The sequence below is a fragment of the Ranitomeya variabilis genome, chromosome 1 (genome assembly GCF_051348905.1).
Source record: "Ranitomeya variabilis isolate aRanVar5 chromosome 1, aRanVar5.hap1, whole genome shotgun sequence".
NCBI classification, from domain to species: Eukaryota; Metazoa; Chordata; class Amphibia; order Anura; family Dendrobatidae; genus Ranitomeya; species Ranitomeya variabilis.
Genome location: NC_135232.1, coordinates 714,692,472 through 714,710,324, shown reverse-complemented (window position 1 = coordinate 714,710,324; position 17,853 = coordinate 714,692,472). Strand labels below are relative to the sequence as shown.

Sequence of the window (17,853 nt, the reverse complement as noted above, 5' to 3'; positions counted from 1 at the left end):
CATAGACATTAATATGGAGAAAAGTATGTGCCCCCCACATCCACCTCCGGGGGCTTCTCTGTCCTCATCTACATCCATAGATATTAATACGGAGAAAAGTATGTGTGCCACCCACGTCCACCTCCGGGGGCTTCTCTGTCCTCATCTACATCCATAGACATTAATATAGAGAAAAGTATGTGCCCCCATATCCACCTCCAGGGGCTTCTCTGTCCTTATCTACATCTACCCTCTGCAGCTATAACGGCTCTCGCTCTTCTGGTTTTTCTGATGGATTTTGGAGGCGTCTGTGGGAATGTTTGCCTGTTTATCCAGAAGACCATTTGTGGGGTCAGACACCTTTATTGTTGGAGGCCAGGCTCACAATCTCCATGGTGCTGGTTGGGGTCCAGGCTCTGTGCAGCTGCTCATGTTCCCTCCATGTCTTTATGGATCTAATTCTCTGGGCACCGCCATTGAGAACAGATAAGGGTTTTCCCCAAACTGTTCCCACAGAGCTAATGCTACAGTTGTCCACTGTCTTGTGCTGAAGATTAACATTTCCCATGACTGGAGCAGAGGGTCCAAGGTCATCCCCTGATAACAAGACCATAGCATTATCCTGCTCCACCATATGTACAGGGTGCAAAATGCAGTCAGGGGAGGAACGTCCTCCTGGAAACACCAAACCCAGACCCCTCCATCAGACGCAGATAGAGAAGTGCGATCCATCACTGCACAGAACACATCTTCTCCAGAGTCCAGTGGTGGCAGTTTTACACCACTCCACCCGATGCTCGACATTGTGCTTGGTGATGTACGGCTGCTTACAGCTACTCAGCCATGAAGCTCCCGGAGGATACCAGAGGAAGCCTGGACTCTGCAGTTATGGGGTCAGCAGAGCGGTGGTGACATTTCTGCTCTACAGCACTCGGCGCCCCCCCCCCGCTCTGTAACGTTATGGGATCTCCACTTCATGGCTAAGCTGCTGCGGTTCCTGGGCTGCCCCATTCATCTCTGCTCCCCTCTCTTTATTTCTGCTTCCTCCCCTCTCTATCTCTGCCCCTTCTTTATATCTGCACCCTCCTCTTTATCTCTGCTCTCTTCATCTCTGCTGTCCCTCTTTATCTCTGCCCCCTCTTTATTTCTGATCCCCTCCTTATCTTTGCCTCCCTATTTCTCTGCACTGCTCTTCATTTCTGCTTTTCTTTCTCTGCCCTCTTTATCTCTGCTCCCCCTCTTTATCTCTGCTCCTCCTCTTTGTCTCTGTCCCCTTTTTATCTCTGCTCCCCCTCTTTATGTCAGCCCCCTTCTTTATCTCTATACCTTTTTATCTCTGCTCCTCTTTACCTCGGCACCCCTCTATATCTATGCAACCCCTCTTTATCTCTGCACCCCCCCCCCTTTATCTCTGCTCCCTCTTTTTCTATGCACCCCTTTATCTCTGCTCCCCCTCTTTATCTCTGCACCCGCCTTTATCTCTGCTCCCCCTCTTTATCTGTGCTCCCCTCTTTATCTCTGCCCCCTCCTTATCACTGCCCACTTATTTCTTATCCCCCTCCTTATATTTGCCTCCCTTTCTCTGCCCGCTCTTTATCTTTGCTCCCTCTCTACACCCCTCTTTATCTCTGCTCCCCATCTTCACCTCTGCACCCCTTTTTATCTCTACACCCCCTCTTTATCTCTGCACCCCCTTTATCTATGCTCCCCCTCTTAATCTCAGCTCCCCCTCTTTATCTCTGCACCCCTCTTTATCTCTGCTCCCCCTCTTTATCTCTGCTCCCCCTCTTTATCTCTGCTCCCCTCTTTATCTCTGCCCCCTCTTTATCTCTGCCCCCTCTTTATCTCTGCCCCCTTATTTCTTATCCTTCTCCTTATATCTGCCTCCCTCTTTCTCTGCCCGCTCTTTATCTTTGCTGCCCCTCTTTGTCTCTACACCCCTCTTTATCTCTGCTCCCCATCTTCACCTCTGCCCTCTTTATCTCTACACACCCCTCTTTGTCTCTGCTCCCCTCTTAATCTCTGTCCCCTTTCTCTCTGCTCCTTTCTTTCTCTCTGCTCCCCCTCTTTCTCTGCACCCCTCTTTATCTCTGCTCCCCTCTTTATCTCGCCCCTTCTTTATCCCTACACACCCTCTTTGTCTCTGTTCCCTCTTTTAATCTATGTCCCCTCTTTCTCTCTGCTCCTTTCTTTCTCTCTGCTCCCCCTCTTTATCTCTGCACCCCTCTTTATCTCTGCTCCCTCTTTATCTCTGCCCCTTCTTTATCTCTACACACCCTCTTTGTCTCTGCCCCCTCTTAATCTCTGTCCCCTCTTTCTCTCTGCTTTATTTCTCTCTGCTCCCCCTCTTTATCTCTGCACCCCTCTTTATCTCTGCTCCCTCTTTATCTCTGCCCCTTTTTTATCTCTACATCGCCTCTTTGTCTCTGCTCCCCCTCTAAATCTCTGTCCCCTCTTTCTCTATGCTCCCCCTTTCTCTCTGCACCCCTCTTTCTCTTTGCTCCCATCTTGCTTTCTGCTCCCCTCTTTATCTTTGCTCCCATCTTTATCTCCCCAGTTGCTCTTTATCTCTGCCCCTCTTTATCGCTACACCCCCCTTTGTCTCTGCTCCCCCTCTTAATCTCTGTCCCCTCTTTCTCTCTGCTCCCCCTTTTTATCTCTGCTCCCCTCTTTATCTCTGCCCCCCTCTTTATCTCTGCACCCCTCTTTATCTCTGCACCCTCTTAATCTCTGCTCCCTTTTTATCTCTGCTCCTCTTTATCTCTGCTCCCCTCTTTATCTCTGCACTTTTCTCTTTATCTCTGCACCCCTCTTTATCTCTGCACCTTTCTCTTTATCTCTGCACCCTCTTAATCTCTGCTCCCTTTTTATCTCTGCTCCTCTTTATCTCTGCTCCCTTTTTATCTCTGCACCCCTCTTTATTTCTGCACCTTTCTCTTTATCTCTGCTCCCCTCTTTATCTCTGCACCTTTCTCTTTATCTCTACCCCCCTTTGTCAGCCCCCCTCTTTATCTCTGCCCCCTTATTTCTGATCCCTCTCCTTATCTCTGACTCCCTCTTTCTCTGCCAGCTCTGTAGCTTTGCTCCCCCTCTTTATCTCTGCACCCTTATTTATCTCTGCTCTCTCCTCTTTACCTCTTCACCCCCGTCCTCAGACTACTTTTCTCTCGGTGTCCTTCTTCCTCCAGCGCGGTTCTCTGCCGCCGTTCAGTGTAGCGGACATGAGCGGGTTAATTACGAGCTGTAGTCTCGCCGTTGATTGGCTAGGAGGCGCGCTGCTATTTGAATACCACGCCCAGCGGGCAGTCAGAGCTCCTGAGCGCACCTGAGCGGCGCAGTCCGTGCGGGCACCTGGCTGGTGCAGGAGTTACTGGGCGACATGGAGCCAAGAGCGGGCGGGACTAGGAGCGGACCATGAGCACCGAGCGCCTGGCGCTGCGCTGAGACGATGCGCCCTGGCTGCGCGCTGGCTGCGCTCCCGTTCTGGTCGCTATTGTGGATTTGTGTGCTGAGCGCCTCTGCCCGGACTTACCACGGAGGGAGAGCGCATCACCACCCGGAGCCCGTGTCCATATACCGGACGCCCAGCGCTCTGCGCGGAGGACACGGTGCGTGCAGGAGGGGAGGATGGATAGGTGACCCTGCGGATGGACAGGTGACTGCGGAGGGGGACCCTGCGGATGGACAGGTGACTGGGGAGGGGGACCCTGCGGATGGACAGGTGACTGCGGAGGGGGACCCTGCGGATGGACAGGTGACTGCGGATGGGGACCCTGCGGATGGACAGGTGACTGCGGAGGGGAACCCTGCGGATGGACAGGTGACTGCGGAGGGGGACCCTACGGATGGACAGGTGACTGCGGAGGGGGACCCTGCGGATGGACAGGTGACTGCGGAGGGGAACCCTGCGGATGGACAGGTGACTGCGGAGGGGGACCCTGCGGATGGACAGGTGACTGCGGATGGGGACCCTGCGGATGGACAGGTGACTGCGGAGGGGAACCCTGCGGATGGACAGGTGACTGCGGAGGGGAACCCTGCGGATGGACAGGTGACTGCGGAGGGGGACCCTGCGGATGGACAGGTGACTGCGGAGGGGGACCCTGCGGATGGACAGGTGACTGCGGAGGGGGAACCTTCGGATGGACAGGTGACTGCGGAGGGAGACCCTGCGGCTGGACAGGTGACTGCAAAGGGAGACCCTTCGGATGGATAGGAGACTGCAAAGGGAGACCCTGCGGATGGACAGGAGACTGCGGAGGGGGACCCTGCGGATGAACAGGTGACTGCGGATGGGGACCCTGCTGATGGACAGGTGACTGTGGACAGGTGACTGCGGATGGATAGGTGACTGCGGAGGGAGTACCCGGGGATGGCGAGGTGACTGCGGAGGGGGTCCCCGGGGATGGCGAGGTGACTGCGGAGAGGGTCCCCGGGTATGGACAGGTGACTGGAGAGGGACCCTGTGGGTGGGCAGGTGACTGTGGAGAGAGACCCTGTTGATGGACAGGTGCCTGGGGATGGGGACCCTGGGTATGGACAGGTGACTGGAGAGGGACCCTGTGGGTGGGCAGGTGACTGTGGAGAGAGACCCTGTTGATGGACAGGTGCCTGGGGATGGGGACCCTGTGGGTGGGCAGGTGACTGGAGAGAGACCCTGTTGATGGACAGGTGCCTGGGGATGGGGACCCTGGGGATGGACAGGTGACTGCGGAGTGGGATCCTGTTGATGGACAGGTGACTGTGGAGGGGGTCCCCGCGGATTGTCAAGTGACTGCGGAGTGGGACCCTGTTGATGGACAGGTGCCTGGGGATGGGGACCCTGGGGATGGACAGGTGACTGCGGAGTGGGACCCTGTTGATGGACAGGTGCCTGGGGATGGGGAGCCTGGGGATGGACAGATGACTGCGGAGTGAGACCCTGTTGATGGACAGGTGACTGTGGAGAGAGACCCTGTGGGTGGACAGGTGCCTGGGGATGGGCTGTGACCTGGTCCTAGCTGTAGTCTCATCCCCTGATGACTTCGCATCTGTGGTGAAACAGGTTGGTGGGGGGGACATGTACTTCAGTTAAAACCGTCCTATCTACCTTATAGTGTTGACACCCTGGGTTGTCACTAAGTGATATTTTGGCTGTCTCCTTTAAACTATATTTGAATTGTTTGGGCAATATAAAGACAGGACGTTTCAGGTTTACTTTTACTCCACTATTTTAATTTATAATAAAAGTTAAGTTTTAGGACTTGTTAGTTCGGGTTCTTGTTGGGTCACCCCAAATTGTAAATGACTGTTATATATAACCCTCCTAAGCCCTTACAAGAGCTCCACAATTTGTGATATGGCGAGATGATAGACAATGATCTTAGTGGATCTGGGGGAAGAGCTGATTACATGGAAAATATAGTCTGGAGTAATGGAGGTGTGGAAGCGCAGAGATGCTGCTGTATAGGGTACATGTTGGGTGGTGGGGGGTACACACAGACATGTTGGCAGCACGGTGGCGCAGTGGATAGCAATGCAGCCTTGCAGCGTTGGAGTCCTGGGTTCAAACCCCACCAAGGACAACATCTGCAAAGAGTTTGTATGTTCTCCCCGTGTCTGCGTGGGTTTCCTCCGGGTTCTCCGGTTTCCTCCCACATTCCAAAGACATACTGATAGGGAATTTAGATTGTGAGCCCCATTGGGGACAGCGATGATAATGTGTGCAAACTGTAAAGCGCTGCGGAATATGTTAGCGCTATATAAAAATAAAGATTATTATGTAGGTGGGATTCTCCTGGGCTGCTGCACACACTGTACTTTGGGGCAGCGGGTGTTACAGCTATCATTTTGGGGTCTGGTTGAGGCTGATGGATGTACAATAAGTTTGCCAGCTGTTGTTGCGGCGCTCTGCCATGATTGGCAGTGCCCCTGCTTTGCCAGCACTGCTGTGTGCACTGGAGCTGCCCGTGGGCTCGGGAAACTTCTGCTCTGTGCGCCGGCACTAATCTCCCTCACACATGGCTGCCTCATCTTTGCAGGGCATTGTGTCTGCTTATTGCTGCTTCTTGCCTTTTATGCCCCAGAGACCCCCGTGTGTAGTTCTGGAGCGCTCCCGTGGAGGTCTGAGGACGTCCCGTGAGATCAGAAGACGTCTCCTCCGCTCTCCCTCCACAGCTTCTTGTCCCTTCTCACGGATATTGATGGCGGGTGATGATACAACGGCCCACACATCGGCCTCCATTCATATGACTGTGTGGCCAGCTGTGGCTCCAGGAGCTTGTATTCTGAGTATCACCCCTTCTATCCCAACCTCCGTATGATAGAAAGTATCACTCCCATCATCCTTGTGCCTAGAAGCTCTCCCTCCAGTAACATTACGAGTAGTGGGTTGGCTCGGTGAGTAGCAGGTTGGCTCGGTGAGGCGGCTCTGCTCCTGTAGTCCTGACACTGAGCCTGATCCTCTGCTCTGGATCCCGGGGAGCATCGGCCTCCATGTAATTCTCCTCATCTCCTGACTCTATGAATAGAAATGAGCAGAGCCGCAGCTAATGACCCCTGAGCTCAGGGCACGAGGCGATAAGTGCTCCCCCCTGTGTGGTCCATAATAGACATCCATCAGGCACCACATACAATGCCTGCATCTCTGTGCCCCCATTACCTCCCTATATGTCTGATCTACATCCCCCTACTTCACTTTCTGGCGACTCTTTTCTCCGCGCTCTCCTGTCTGCGCAGTTCACACTGGCCTTTTGTGGGCGCTCTCCTTGTATAATCTGCCGCCTCTGTTGATGTCCGGTCATTAGATTCTACTCGCTATGTGTAGATTGCCCCAGTGCAGTATGTGAAGGGTTAAGTTGCTGTGGACAGTGGCGCCCTCCACTGTCAGCTGCCTCCCTTTCATCAGACTGCTATTTATCCTCTTTGATAGTGACAAGATCATTGCCGTGTGTTCAGTATCGGAGCCGTGTGACTTTCTGCATAATTGATCGTGTCCCCTGCTCTGTAATGGCTCCGTGTTGTCAGGATGGATTGGTATCTGCACAGAGGGTTAATGGATGTCACAGGAAATGAACATAAGTGACCCAGAGCAAACATCGGGGGGTCTGGGACCATGACCCATCTGCAGGCGGCAGAAGATCCTCCTGTACTGTGGCTGGGGCCAGACTGCGTGGTTAATTGCCTATGGCATTTTTTATTAGGGTCATTGTTGTATAGTCAGGGGTGTATAACAGGTGGAGGGGGTCAGGGGTGTATAGTGGGGGGTGAGGGGTGTATAGTGAGCAGTCTGTAACGGGAGGGTGTATAGTGAGGGTTGTATAATGGAGTGTGGCGGGGTGTATAGTGATAGGGTGAGGGGGTGTATGATGGGGTATATAGTCATGGGGTGTATAATGGGGGATGTATAGTGATGGGGTCAGGGGTGTATAAAGGAGGAGTGGGGGTGACAGGGTGTATAGTGATGGAGTGAAAGGTGTATAGTGATGGGGTGTATAAAAGGGGTGGGGGTGACGGGGTGTATAGTGATGGAGTGAAAGGTGTATAATGGGGGGTGTATAGTGATGGGGTTTGGGGTGTATAAAGGGGGGCTGTATAGTGATGGAATGAAAGGTGTATAATGGGGGTGTATAGTGATGCGGTGAGGGGTGTATAAAGGAGGGGTGGGGGTGACGGGGTGTATAGTGATGGAATGAAAGGTGTATAATGGGGGGTGTATAGTGATGGGGTGAGGGGTGGGGGTGACGGGGTGTATAGTGATGGAATGAAAGGCATATAATGGGGGGTGTATAGTGATGGGGTGAGGGGTGTATAAAGGAGAGGTGGGGGTGTATAGTGATGGAGTGAAAGGTGTATAATGGGGGGTGCATAGTGATGGGGTGAGGGGTGTATAAAGGAGGCGTGGGGGTGACCAGGTGTATAGTGATGGAGTGAGGGGTGTATAACTTAGGAGTGTATAGTGATGGGGTGTATAGTGAGGGGTGTATAACTGGGGAGTGGCGGGGTGTATAGTTATGGGGGGGATGGTGGGTGTATAGCTGAGGGTGTATAGTGGTAGGTTGAGGTGTGTATAGCGAGGGAGGGACAGTGGTGTGTTTACTGGGGGATAGCCATGTGGTAATAGAGGGGGGGTCTCCATTATACTATGCAACAGCTTCTATCAATAATAATAATAATTTTTATTTATATATCTTCAACATATTCCGCAGCGCTTTACAACTTATAGAGGGGACTTGTACAGACAATAGACATTACAGCATAACAGAAATCACAGTTCAAAACAGATACCAGTAGGAATGAGGGCCCTGCTCGCAAGCTTACAAACTTACAATCAATGTCTCATTGTCGATGACGTCCTGCTAGAAGTCTTCACATAATTTCCAGTGGACCGCTAGCCCCTCTGTATGAGTGCTCGCATGCGTGGACAGCCAGTCCCCCCCAAGTGCTCCAGCTGGGATCCCTGAATAATGGGGCCAGCCAGCCACTATAGGCCTGGGACTCGTGCAATGCCTGGCTGTTCAGATGAGCTCTGTGGCTAACATAGGGTCTTCTAGGTGGCCCCGCAGACAATGGAGGTGGGGGGGTTAGAGGCAATAACGCTGGAGAGCGTAGGATCACTGCTGTCACAGGGACACGGCTATTACCGACAGCTCCCTTCAATGTATTTCAGGTTTATGGAGATGGTTTAGAAGCCGTTTCAGACGACTTCATCTTCTCCCACCAGAGGATTCGTAGTGTTGGGTTATACAATATTGAAGCAGTAAATCTAGCGTGGATGACTCGGCTCATCCTCGTCTCCTCCAGGGACGCTGTGACTGATGTTTCCTCCCCAGACCGGCGCGGCTGCGATGCCTCATAGACCTGGCGTTCCGCTGTTCCCAGAGGCTCCAGTCCTTACTTAACAATAATGTAGATTTGGGAGCAGATTATCCAATTGTTGCCTCGGCAGGTGGAGCAGTCACTGTGCAGCGACAGAGGAGCGCTCCAGCTATCAGTGGGTGGGCTGTCATCTAGGGGCATCACTTCTAACCTGCCTGCAATCTGTCCCCCAGAGAGGGTTACTCTTCAGTATCGGGGAGTGTGGATAGAAGTAAGGAAAAGGTGAAGCCGAACTGCTCCCTGGAAACAATGCAGATGTGTATATTTTATTATTATTATTATTATTTATTTATATAGCACCATTGATTCCATGGTGCTGTACATGAGAAGGGGTTACATACAGAGTTATAGATATCGTTTACAGTAAGCAAACTAACAATTACAGACTGATACAGAGGGGCGAAGACTCTGCCCTTGCGGGCTTACATTCTGCAGGATGGTGGGGAAGTAGACAATAGGTTGAGGGTTGCAGGAGCTCCGGTGTTGGTGAGGCGGTAGCTTCGGTAGTGATGAGGAGGCAATATACCTACAGTACTTGAAAAAGTCTTCATACTTCTTGAATGTCTCCACATTATTTCACGTTATACCCGCAAATGTAAATGTATGTAATTGGGATTTTATGTGACACAACATAAAGTAGAAAGTATTTGTGACGTTTAGAGGAAATGATACAAGGTTTTCTAAATATTTTACATATATAAATCTGAACAACGTGAGGTTCATATACACATACAGTTGTGTGAAAAAGTGTTTGCCCCTTCCTGATTTCCTTTTCTTTTGCCTGTCAGTCACACTTAAATGTTTCAGATCACCAAACAAATGTAAATATTAGACAACGAGAACACAAGTAATCACAAAATGCAGTTTGTAAATTAAGGTCTTTATTAGGAGAAAAAAATCCAAACCCCCTGTGTGAAAAAGTGATTGTCCCCTAAACCTCATAACTGGTTGAGCCACCCTTAGCAGAAACAACTACACTGCTCCAAAAAATAAAGGGAACACTAAAATCCCACATCCTAGATATCACTGAATGAAATATTCCAGTTGTAAATCTTTATTCATTACATAGTGGAATGTGTTAACAATAAAACCTAAAAATTATCAACGTAAATCACAACTAATATCCCACGGAGGTCTGGAGTTGGAATGATGCTCAAAATCAAAGTGGTAAATGAAGTTACAGGCTGATCCAACTTCAGTGGAAATGCCCCAAGACAAGGAAATGATGCACAGTAGTGTGTGTGGCCTCCACGTGCCTGTATGACCTCCCTACAATGCCTGGGCATGCTCCTGATGAGGCGGTGGATGGTCTCCTGAGGGATCTCCTCCCAGACCTGGACTAAAGCATCTGCCAACTCATGGACAGTCTGTGGTGCAACGTGACATTGGTGGATGGTGTGAGACATGATGTCCCAAATGTGTTCAATCGGATTCAGGTATGGGGAACGGGCGGGCCAGTCCATAGCTTCATTGCCTTCATCTTGCAGGAACTGCTGACACACTCCAGCCACACGAGGTCTTGCATTGTCCTGCATTAGGTGGAACACAGGGCCAACCGCACCAGCATATGGTCTCACAAGGGGTCTGAGGATCTTATCTCGGTACCTAATGGCAGTCAGGCTACCTCTGGTGAGCACATGGAGGGCTGTGCGGCCCTCCAAAGAAATACCCCACACTATTACTGACCCACTTCCAAACCGGTCATGCTGAAGGATGTTGCAGGCAGCAGATCGCTATCCACGGTGTCTCCAGACTCTGTCACGTCTGTCATATTTGCTCAGTGTGAACCTGCTTTCATCTGTGAAGAGCACAGGGTGCCAGTGGAGAATTTGCCAATCCTGATGTTCTGTGGCAAATGCCAAGCATCCTGCACGGTGATGAGCTGTGAGCACAACCCCCATCTGTGGACGTCGGGCACTCAGACCATCCTCATGGAATCAGTTTCTAACCCTTTGTGCAGACACATGCACATTTGTGGCCTGCTGGAGGTCATTTTGCAGGGCTCTGGCAGTGTTCCTCCTTGCACAAAGGCTGAAGTAGCAGTCCTGCTGCTGGGTTGTTGCCCTCCTACGGCCCCCCTCCACGTTTCCTGGTGTACTGGCCTGTCTCCTGGTAGCGCCTCCAGCCTCTGAGCACTACGCTGACTAACACAGCAAACCTTGCCACAGCTCACATTGATGTGCCATCCTGGATGTGCTGCACTACCTGAGCCACTTGAGTGGGTTGTAGAGTCCGTCTCATGCTACCACGAGTGTGAAAGCACAACCAACATTCAAAAGTGACCAATACATCAGCCAGAAAGCATTGGTACTGAGATGTGGTCCCCACCTGCAGAACCACTCCTTTATTCAGTGTGTCTTGATGATTGCCAATAATTTCCATCTGTTGTCTATTCCATTTGCACAACAGCATGTAAAATTGTCAAACAGTGTTGCTTCCTAAGTGGACCGTTTGATTTCACAGAAGTTTGATTTACTTGGAGTTATAGTCTGTTGTTTAAGTGTTCCCTTTATTTCTTTGAGCAGTGTATAATTAAATGTTTGAGTCTCTTACAATGCTCTGGAGGAAGTTTGGCCACTTATCTTTTTAGAATTGTTTTAATGCAGCCACATTGGAGGGTTTCAGAGCATGATCCGCCTTTTGAAGGGGATTACAGCATTTCAATTGGATTAAGGTCAGGACTTTGACTAGGCTACCCCAAAGTCTGTTTGGTTTTTCTTAAGCCATTCAGAGGTGGACTTGCTGGTGCGTTGTGGATCATTGTCCTGCTGCATAACAAAAGTGGTCTTTAACTTGAGGTCACGAACAGATGGCCGGCTATTCTCCTTCAGGATTTTTTGGCTGACAGCAGAATTCATGGTTCCAGTTACCACAGCCCCAGACTATCACACTACCACCACCATATTTTACTGTTGGTATGATGTTCCTTTTCTGAAATGCTGTGTTACTTCTGCACCAGATCTAATGGGACAGACGCCTTCCAAAATGTTCAACTTTCATCTTGTCAGTCCACAGAGTATTCTCCCAAAAATATGGATTATCATCAAGATGTTTTCTGACAAAACTGAGACAAGCCTTTGTTTTTTGTTTTTTTTGCTCAGCAGTGGTTTTCGTCTTGGAACTCTGGCAAGCAGACCATTTTTTTGCTGGCATCCCAAAGCTTTAGAAATGGCCTTATAACCTTTTTCCAGACCAATAGATCTCTATTACTTTGTTTCTCATTTGTTCCAGAATTTCTTTGGTTCGTGGCATGATGTCTAGCATTTGAGGATCTTTTGTTCTACTTCACTTTTGTCAGGGAGGTCCTATTTAAGTGATTTCTTGATTCAGAACAGGTGTGGCAGTAATGAGGCCTGGTTGTGGTGATGGAATGTGAACTCGGCTTCCCAAAGATGTGATAAACCACGGTTAATTTATTTTTTTATTGGGGGGGGGGGGGGCAATCAATTTTTCACATGGTACCCGGTAGGTTTGGATTATTTTCCCCTTACTAATAAAGACCTTCGTTTAAAAACTGGATTTTGTGGTTGCTCTCTTGTTTAATGATGTAGATGTTTGTTCCTTATGAATGTCAGACAGAAGATTTTCATTCTAAGACTAGCCGTGCACGAGTGGCGGCAGTATCCATGTATCTGGTTGCTCTCTTCTCTGACCATAGACATTCATGCTCCGCAAATCTGGTGGGGTGAGACGCCGCTGTCCTCGTCCAGGGCATCTTCACACACGACATGTTTTTTGCAGACATTTTGGTGATTTCTGGACCTGCAGATATCCAGGTGATTGCCGCTTACACTTCGCTGATCAAATAGATAGGAATGAAATCTGCATCGTGTGAATTTACACACAGACTCTTGTAGCATCTCCTTCTTTCCATCTGAATCGGAGGCTTTATTGTTCTCTGCCGTCATGAAGCCACAGCAGGACATCACATCTCCTCACATGGTCTGCAAATTCTAGTGTCCCCGTGTACGGACAGGTCCAGATTATCGACCGGTGACACGTCAGCAGATGTGGTAGTCAGTAGTTACACAGGTCTGTGATCTCAGAAATCAGTAAAAATACACAGTATATAAAAAAAATTCCCTCACCTGCAGTTTTTCACAAGATCTGACCTCATTGGCTTTTTCTTGCACCGTACATTGTCCCCTTTGCGTGACCTTTGACACATGATTTTGGTGTCATTAGATGGGTCAGAAATGAATGGATGCTGTGCTGCGATTGTCTGCTGTGGACAGAGAAGAATTTCTTAACATAGCTTCTAAAGCGTGTGGTGGTGTCCACAGCATCCAATCAGAAGACAGCTTTCATGTTACCTCAGCAGCATAAGAACTGAAAACTGCGCTGTGATTGGTTGTTTTGGAAGCAGAGGCAGATTTTCTTTTGGGCACAGTTAAGTGTGTCAGATTAAGCTTCTGTTTCTAACATGATCAAAATGGCTACAAGAAGGTGTCGTAATTCACCTGACAACTTTTATTACATTTGCAGTTGTTTTGTAGTGAAGGAACATTACGGACTTCGTGTGTACTTTAGTGTAAAATTAGGTGGTCAGGGCAAGTTGTGGGCTCTACAAGTTGTGTGTTTGTGAAGAATAGCTATGACAGTGGTGTGAAGAGAAGAAAGAGCTTTCATTTTGGCTTGTCGATGATTTTGTGGTTCCCTCCAGATCATAGTGATGACTGCTGCTGCTGTACGTGCAACATGGAGGGATTCAACCTGAAAAATAAGCAAATTATATACCCGGACTTCCCGTCAGCAAATTCACCCTGTGCCTCACTGTCCAGGAATACCTGTTCCTTCACCCTCTGAGAAAACTGAAGATGCACCTGATTCAGGACACGAAGAGCAGGATTTTGACCAAGACTTTCACACTAATCCCAACCAGCCACAACTTTTATCACAGATCAAATGAAATAATTTAGTCAGGGACTCGGACCTTCCTAAACACTCTTCAGAGCTTTTAGGCTCTAGACTAAAGGAAAATAACCTGCTAGCTTCTGGTACCAGTTTTACATGGTACAGAAGAAGAGAAACTGAATTCCTTCCATACTTTTCTCAAGACAGTGCTCTCGAGTTTTTGCAGTGATGTTCATGGGCTGGTGAAAAAATGTAACATTGAGTAAATTGTGAGCAAGTGGAGACGCTATTGGTTCACCCTAAAAAAGTCTGGAAGCTGTGCTACTCCACAGTGGCAGCAAGTATGCATCAATGGCATTCTGTGCACTTTAAGGAAGGCCATGAGAATTTAGACTTTATTCTCAAGAAACTTTACTAAGGATGGTCAATATGTGGTGACCTGAAAGTTGTCTTGATGTCCATGGGCAGCAAGGAGGATACACGAAGTACCCATGCGTATTGTGTGAGTGGGCCAGGATAGGACTCATCACTGTAGCCAAAAATGTTGACCAACGAGAACATCTGTGCAACCTGGACTAAAGAACATATTTGTGTAAAGTTAGTTGATCCCACGGAAGTGTTCCTGCCACCACTCCACAGTAAGCTTGGACTAATGAAGAAGTTTGTGAAAGCTCTATCGAAAGGAGAGACTTTTGCATATCTGTGTACCAAGCTTCAGGGACTGTCCAAAGCAAAACTGAAGGAAGGCATTTTTGTGGGTCCAGATTTTGGGGAAACTCGTGAAGGACAACGTGTTCAAAACAAAAATGAAGCTGCTGATAAAAGGGCTTGGGATTCTTTTAAAGTCGTGAAGAAATTTCTAGGTAACAACAAAAGATTCAAAATTGAAGTCCATCGTGGAGAACATGCTGAAACATCTTAAAGCTTTGGGTTGTCTGAATTTGAAGTTTGACTTCACTGAAAATCTTGGTGCAGTCAGAAAAAAAGCAAGGAGAAAGATTTAATCAAGATATCAAGGTAATGGAGCGGCGATGTCAAGATGGATGGAACGGCGATGTCAAGATGGATGGAACACATTGAGGGACTACTGCTGGATCCTTCTCAGAGGAGATCTGCAGGCCTTCTATAAGAGAAAAGGGATCAAGAGAAGCTTTGAAGAGAAAAAGAAAAGCGCAAGAGTTCATTTCCAATAAAGTTGCAGAATTCATTTTTAATAAAGTTGCAGAATGAATGTTCAATATATTTTTATATATAATATTGTGTATATTTTTGGCTACAATAAAGATTTTTCTTGTTCATCTCTCTTGTATGTAACTTCATAAATGTTTTGTGCAGAATCCATACATGATGGTTAAAAATAGAATTTTTTTTTTAAATCAGGGCATAAGAAAACATAAGATTCAGTCATTGGTTTTGAAAAAATTTTCATAATTCCAAATTTTGCATACTTGCATCATTGCTAGGGCTTATGGCCCTGCCGGTGGCAGTAGTCGTTGTTGGTGTCTTATTCCGCGGTCCTTCATGTGCAGCACGTGACCTGTAGGATTTTGCAGGAGTTGTAGGATATAATTCTGTGCACCGTCGTTGTGATGTATCCGTGTAGTCGGCACATATGTGTGACTCCGTGTCGCTCAGCACTCGCTTTGTCTCTTTGTCCTATTTACATAGATCCATCAATAATAGAACGCGATTATACAAAACTAACATTTAATTGAACATGCGCTACAATGAGCTAATTAGTCTTTGGACAAAGCTCTGCGAGGGGGAGATTGGGGGCCACGTCTATCGGAATGAATGTCCCTCTGAGTGACGGGGATAGCTGTTTGTGCCACAGCTCATTGTCGAGCCGCAGATAAGGGGATTAGTCAGGGGCTTATTTGTTTTTATGCTGGATTTAGCTAATACTGTATTACATCGGGCCCCTGCAGGGGCGGCCAGGGGACCGGGCTAACTTGCCAGCAGCTGTGCACAGGTTGCATTAGATTCGGTGGTCCCGGCATCTTTCCACGGCAGCAGGTGACCTCATCTTTGACTATCTTCTTAAACCGAGCTGGCATCTCCAAATACCAGCGTATGGGGCTGTGGCAGCCTTCTCCTCTCATCTTGCTCCAGCCTGCGCTCCGTCCTGCGGCTCCGCGGCTTTGTAACATCCTGTAACAGCAGCAGTTACAATGCATTAGGCTCTGTGAGCCGCGGGCCTGTTACAATCTATTGCTTCTCATTTCTTGTGCTTTCTAATTCATTTTGTTTCTGGCTCCAGTTTTCCACAAAACAAGCCACGTGAAATCTCAGCTCGGCTTTATACATCTCTTTCCAGAACTTTCCATTTATCAACTCTGACCTCCAAGATGAGCCTGCCCCTAACAAGTCAATGTGGATTAATCTTCACACATTGTCCTTGATCGCAGGCGTCGGCCCTCCCTTGGAGGGGCTGTCCAGACATATGCCCGGACTGCTATCTCACATTGGGCATGGCGGACTTGACCTGTGTGTTAGAATCTGCCCCGGGCACAACACTTGGGAAGATTTGCATTGCTGCACCCCCACAATGTGAAGTAAGGGGCTTGTGCGTCCCTTTTTTCCTTGTTGGGGGGGGGGGGTTAAACTTCATAAAGATCCTCCAAAAAAAATTAGTTTGAGCCAACGTCAGTCTGTGGGCTTTTGATAGATGCCAGCCAAAGCTGCCCTTACAGCTATTACGTGAGGGGCCAGCTCATGGGGCTATTACCTGAGGGTCCAGCCCATGGGCTATTACCTGAGGGACTGTGAGGGGCCGGCCCATGGGGCTTATAGCTGTGGGGTGTGCGGGGCAGGCTCACGAGGCTAATACCTGAGGGTTGTGAGGGGCTGTATCACTGTTCTGTTACCTGAGGGGTGTGAGGGGCTAGCTCGCGGGGCTATTACCTGATGGGTGTGAAGGTCCGGCTCATGGAGCTATTCTTGAGGGGCTGGCCCATGGGACTATTACTTGAGGGGTGTGAAGGGCTGGATCACAGGTCTATTACCTGAGGGTTGTGAGGGGTTGGATCACAGGTCTATTACCTGAGGGGTGTGAGGGGTTGGATCACAGGTCTATTACCTGAGGGGTGTGAGGGGTTGGATCACAGGTCTATTACCTGAGGGTTGTGAGGGGTTTGGATCACAGGTCTATTACCTGAGGGGTTGGATCACAGGTCTATTACCTGAGGGGTGTGAGGGGCCGGCCCATGGGGCTATTACCTGAGGAGTGTGAGGGGTCGGCTCATGGGGCTGTTACCTGAGGGGTGTGAGGGGCCGGCCCATGGGGCTATTACATCTGGGGTGAGGGGCTGGAACACAGGTCTATTACTTGAGGGGCCGGCTCGCGGTGCTATTACCTGAGGGGTGTGAGCGGGTCGGCCCATGGGGCTATTACCTGTGGGACCGGTGAGCTTGGATGAGAGCAGTAAATCCACAGCAGCTGTCAATACTCAGCAATGGGCAGAACAATTGTCTTTTATGGAGCTGCTACTGATCCGAAACTGCAGCTGCTGAAGCAGATGGGTTTCCCGCGCGGTGGCTGCTGCCTGCAGAGGTCGTGCCAGGGCTCTTTATCTATGGCAGGTGAACCACAATGCCTCTGATCACATTTCCCTGTCACCTCCATATCCTCGACTGGGCCCTGCACAATGCTGCGGCTGCCGGGTACACCACAGCTTCACAGAGAAGTCCCTGCCATGATGAGCTCTCCAAGGTGCTGACACTGCTGGGTCGGACACCATGCTTCTTAGTCCATGAGCCGGGCCAGATATCGGTACCACCCGGAGTGACTAATTTTCTTTGGTATTTTTAGGTAGATGCATGTCTGTAGTTTATTTTTTGATATGATAGCCCTTACATATACGTAGCTTATTAACCCCTTCAGCCCTAGGCCTATTTGTACCCAAGTGCCTAAGCCAATCTGACCTGTGCCACTTCATGGGCTAATAACTTTGGAACGCTTTCACCTATCCAAGCCATTCTGAGATTGTTTTCTCGTGACATATTGTACTTCACGTCAGTGCTAAATGGGAGTCAATATATTTTACCTTTCTATATAAAAAAATGCTAAATATTCGGAAATTTTGGAAAAATCGGCAATTTTTTAACTTTGAAATTCTCTGCTTTTTACAAAAATACTGATACCCCCCATAATAGTTATTAATT

At 49.0% G+C, this 17,853-nt stretch overlaps 1 protein-coding gene across 18 annotated transcripts in view; it reads left to right on the top strand.

Annotated features, from left to right (window-relative positions):
• Positions 1 to 17,853, top strand: part of NRXN3 (neurexin 3) — a 573,277-nt gene that overhangs the window by 483,000 nt on the left and 72,424 nt on the right. Inside the window, exon 1 of one of the 18 annotated variants that reach the window (XM_077267479.1) lies at positions 3,294 to 3,587. The exons of the other annotated variants lie outside the window; for them this stretch is intronic. Coding sequence (XP_077123594.1) covers positions 3,428 to 3,587 — 160 coding nt within the window. The 5' untranslated portion in view covers positions 3,294 to 3,427. Of the gene's footprint in view, positions 1 to 3,293; positions 3,588 to 17,853 lie in introns of those variants that run through there. 18 annotated transcript variants of the gene reach the window in all.